Source organism: Argentina silus (assembly GCF_951799395.1).
Source record: "Argentina silus genome assembly, chromosome: 8".
Taxonomy (NCBI): Eukaryota; Metazoa; Chordata; class Actinopteri; order Argentiniformes; family Argentinidae; genus Argentina; species Argentina silus.
The window spans coordinates 21,384,593-21,388,897 of NC_139662.1; the positions used below are offsets into that span (position 1 = coordinate 21,384,593).

Here is a 4,305-nt window from a genome sequence, read left to right on the forward strand (position 1 = left end):
AAGTTCAAACCTCTCTCTGGGACCCGTTTATCAGAGGAGGGGTGACCGAGGAGGGAGGGGTGGGAGGGGGTTGTTTTTGGTGGTCACTTCTAGGAAACCTCAGATTTGGAGCCAGTGGCCCATGGGTCAGAGCTCAGAGAAGGAGAGATGGTATAAAGAGAGGAGAGTGAGAGCCAGAGAAAGAGAAAGAGAGAGAGAGAGAGAGTGGTCAGGCATCCACAGGCTTGGATACACAAACGGCTGCTTTGCCCGGCGGAAGAGTAACCTGACTGGGATAACTTGACTGAGGCAACCTGCATCTCCACCCGCGGCCTGTGCTCTCTGGAACTCCCAACAGCCCCCATGGCCCTGCTGATGAGCTGCTGGGTGTGTGTGATCACACTGGCGCTGACAACGACCCCCAGCCATGCCTTTCGAAGGTGAGCCCCTCTTTCTCTATGTATGAGGTACGTGTGCATCTGTGTGTATTATTTCGTCCACATTATGCTGCGGTTCTCTGGCAAGAACATAAATACAGTTGAAAACGAGCTGTGCTCAAAGACATAGACACAACGACAATAGACAAAGACACAAGTCTGAAGAGGTATTTTATTGCAGAAGTTCATATTTGTGTGCAAAACTAAGTAAACAATCAAACATTTGTCCTTGGGTCAGGTTTAGAAGTGTGTATCTGCCTTTAGACAAAGCACATGCTCTCGATGCACTTGAATGATAATATGTTGACCTTGGATCACAGAACTCGGGCAGGTCTAGTAAGTAGTGTTCTCAGACACATGGCTTACTGTATAATGAACGGGTCTAGGATGCTTTATCCCTACAACCCCCCCCCCCCCCCCTTCTCCCACCCACCATTCCACCAGTCCTTATCTCCAATCACTGTCAGCCCTCTGGAGAGGGGCTTTCCTCACTGTTGTCTGAATTTCCCCCTGGGATAAATAAAGTTTCTATCTATCTATCTATCTATCTATCTATCTATCTATCTATCTATCTATCTATCTATCTATCTGTCTGTCTGTCCTGTTCAGGATCACCCTGAAGAAGATGCCGTCCATAAGAGAGACCCTGCGTGAGATGGGCGTCTCCCCGGCCCAGATCTTCTCTGAGGTGGACCACAAGGGCACAGACGACCCCACTAATGGAACTGTCCCCACGCCCTTGACCAACTACCTGGATGTGAGAGACCAATGACTGCCGTACCTGCCTGCTGTTCATTATAGATTATAGTTACGCTAACTACACACACACACACACACACACACACACACACACACGCACACACACATACGCTTATTCTTTATATTTGATGGATGCTTATTTTGTCAATTCTGTAAGGAAACTGCAATTGAAGGGTATACGTACATGTCCTCATACACAGTAATGGGCAACGATCTGTTCATCTGTAGAACAACACAGCGAATGGTCTGAAGCTCAGTGTGTAAATAATGTGAATTTCTTTCTTAATCTCTGCCCTTCAGACTCAGTACTTTGGAGAGATCAGTATTGGTTCTCCTGCTCAGATGTTCAATGTGGTGTTTGACACCGGGTCGGCTAACCTGTGGGTGCCCTCCTATAACTGCTCTCCACTCTATACCGCCTGCTGTAAGTGAACACACGCACACACACACACACACACACACGCGCACGCACACGCACACGCACACGCACACCCACACACACACACACACACACACACACACACACACACACACACACACATACACAGTGTAGTGATATACTGTAGATGTTAGGACCATTCATTTCTGGATCTTTTGATGGTGATGATGATGATGATGCTGTTTCCCAGGTACGTTGAGATATCATGACTCAATGACCTTTGAACTCTCAGTTACCCACAACAGGTACGATGCCTCCAAGTCTCGGACGCATATCCACAACGGGACAGGCTTCTCCATCCAGTACGCCTCTGGATTCGTCCGTGGGTTCCTGAGTGAGGACGTGGTCGTGGTGAGGGTGACGTGCTTTTGTCCGGCATACTGTTGTGTTTGCCGAAGAGAAATGCTGTAATGTTGTGATCCTGCATCACTGGGAAACACACAACCCCCAAGTTGTTCCACAGCCCACCTCAACCCGGGGTACTGTACTTCTTCTAGGTGGGCGGTATCCCGGTGGTCCAGGTGTTTGCTGAGGCCACTGCCCTGCCTGCCATCCCCTTCATCTTTGCCAAGTTTGATGGGGTCCTGGGGATGGGGTACCCCAACGTGGCGATCGACGGCATCACCCCGGTGTTTGACCGCATCATGTCTCAGCATGTCCTCAAGGAGGAGGTCTTCTCCGTGTATTACAGCAGGTGGGTGTGTTATGTGTGTGTTTTATATTCTGCGTGTGTGTGTGTGTGTGTGTGTGTGTGTGTGTGTGTGTGTGTGTGTGTGTGTGTGTGTGTGTGTGTGTGTGTGTGCGTGTAGGAAACCAAGAGACAAAAATATTATAACATGTACACCAGAAATAATACCAAATATACGAGAAAGGACTGAAATGACCATGTGCAAAATATTTATTTTTATTTTATATTTATTTTATATTGTAAATAAAATATGTAAAATCTGTAAAAACAAGCACAACAAACAAAGTTCTTAGGTCCCCTGATGAGGGGAGGTGGCTGGGTTAATAAAAACAAAGAAAAGAGCCTCAAAGAGCATCAGAGAGTCTTAAAAATTTAAATTGGTTGAAATTGATTGAAATTGAGTGTTTTTTGTTTTATTTCTCAGGGATCCACAGCACATGCCAGGTGGAGAGTTGGTGCTGGGAGGCACAGACCCTGACTACTACACTGGAACCTTCAACTACCTTGGCACCAGTGAGGCAGGCAAATGGGAGGTCACCATGAAAGGGTGAGTGTGTGTGTGTGTGTGTGTGTGTGTGTGTGTGTGTGTGTGTGTGTGTGTGTGTGTGTGTGTGTGTGTGTGCGCGTGTATGCTTCATACCCTAAATTGTGATTCTCCCTCTCTCTCTCTCTCTCTCCCACTCTCTCTCTCTCTCTGTCTCTCCATCCCCCTCTCCTAGAGTGTCTGTGGGAGAGGACATGCTCTTCTGTAAAGAGGGCTGCAAGACGGTGATTGACACAGGCTCCTCATACATCACAGGCCCCGCCTCCTCTGTGTCTGTGCTCATGAAGACCATCGGAGCCACTCTGCAGGCGGGGGGAGGGGTACGTACGTTACAGAGGTTATTCCAACACAGTTGTTATGAACTAGTATGCTAAGTTGTATTAGAGAGTATGAAACTATAATTCAACATGTTTCACTGTCACCGGATGGACTATGACTTAAGATATTGTCTGGATAAACATGTGTTTTCTCCTTTCTTTTCAGTACACTGTGAACTGTGACCTGGTGAAGTCCCTGCCCAGTGTCACCTTTCACCTGGGTGGCCATGAGTATGTCCTCACCGAGGAGGACTACATCTTATGGGTAAGCATTGTAAAGAATTAGATGATGGTTACTAATCCCCAAAAGGAGGGACAATTGTTAGCTGTCCCTGATTATTTTTTAGATAGCTTGTTCGATTTAGTCACCTCCTGTCCCAAACATGATCTGGGAGAATAAGATGACATCACATGAGGTGACACATGCAGCCACAGACAACGTCATAACCAAGCTTACCTTTGAACTCGTCCCTTGTGTTTGCAGCATACAGAGTTTGAAAAGGACACCTGCACCGTCACCTTTAAGGGCTTGGATGTGCCGCCCCCTACTGGTCCTCTCTGGATCCTGGGAGCCAACTTCATCGCCCGCTACTACACAGAGTTTGACCGGCGCAACAACCGCATAGGGTTCGCCAAAGCAGTCTGACAATGGCTTCAGCTTTAGCCACCTTGCTTTTACCCTCTTTTACTTCTATTATTCTCTCTCTCTCCCTCTCTCTCCCTCTCTCCCCCTATCTCTCTCTCCCTATCTCTATTTCTCTCTCCCTCTCTCCCCCTATCTCTCTCTCCCTATCTCTATTTCTCTCTCCCTCTCTCCCCCTATCTCTCTCTCTCTCTCCCCCTATCTCTCTCTCCCTATCTCTATTTCTCTCTCCCTCTCTCCCCCTATCTCTCTCTCTCTCTCTCCCTATCTCTATTTCTCTCTCTCCCCCTTCTCTTTCAGCTGTTTTAATTGGGCACTAGGGCTCATCTGAATCTTTTACCGTTCTTGTTTTCTGCTTTGTCAAGTGATTTTGGGGTGGTTTCCTACACATAACCTACTATTGGGCAAGAAATCACTTTCAAAGGAGCTGCTCCGTTGAAGACGGTCTTTAGTCCAGGACGAACCTTAATCTGTGTTCAGGACACTAGCCAAAATGTTC

General features: G+C 47.5%; 1 protein-coding gene across 1 annotated transcript; it reads left to right on the forward strand.

The window, feature by feature from the left end:
- Positions 1-342: 342 nt before the first annotated feature.
- Positions 343-3,809, forward strand: ren (renin; the record flags this gene model as incomplete). Its single annotated transcript, XM_083676088.1, has 9 exons — positions 343-419; positions 1,026-1,173; positions 1,476-1,599; positions 1,847-1,965; positions 2,112-2,308; positions 2,727-2,849; positions 3,022-3,166; positions 3,330-3,428; positions 3,648-3,809. 9 exons carry the CDS (start codon positions 343-345, stop codon positions 3,807-3,809), a joined length of 1,194 nt encoding a protein of 397 aa, XP_083532214.1.
- Positions 3,810-4,305: the final 496 nt, after the last annotated feature.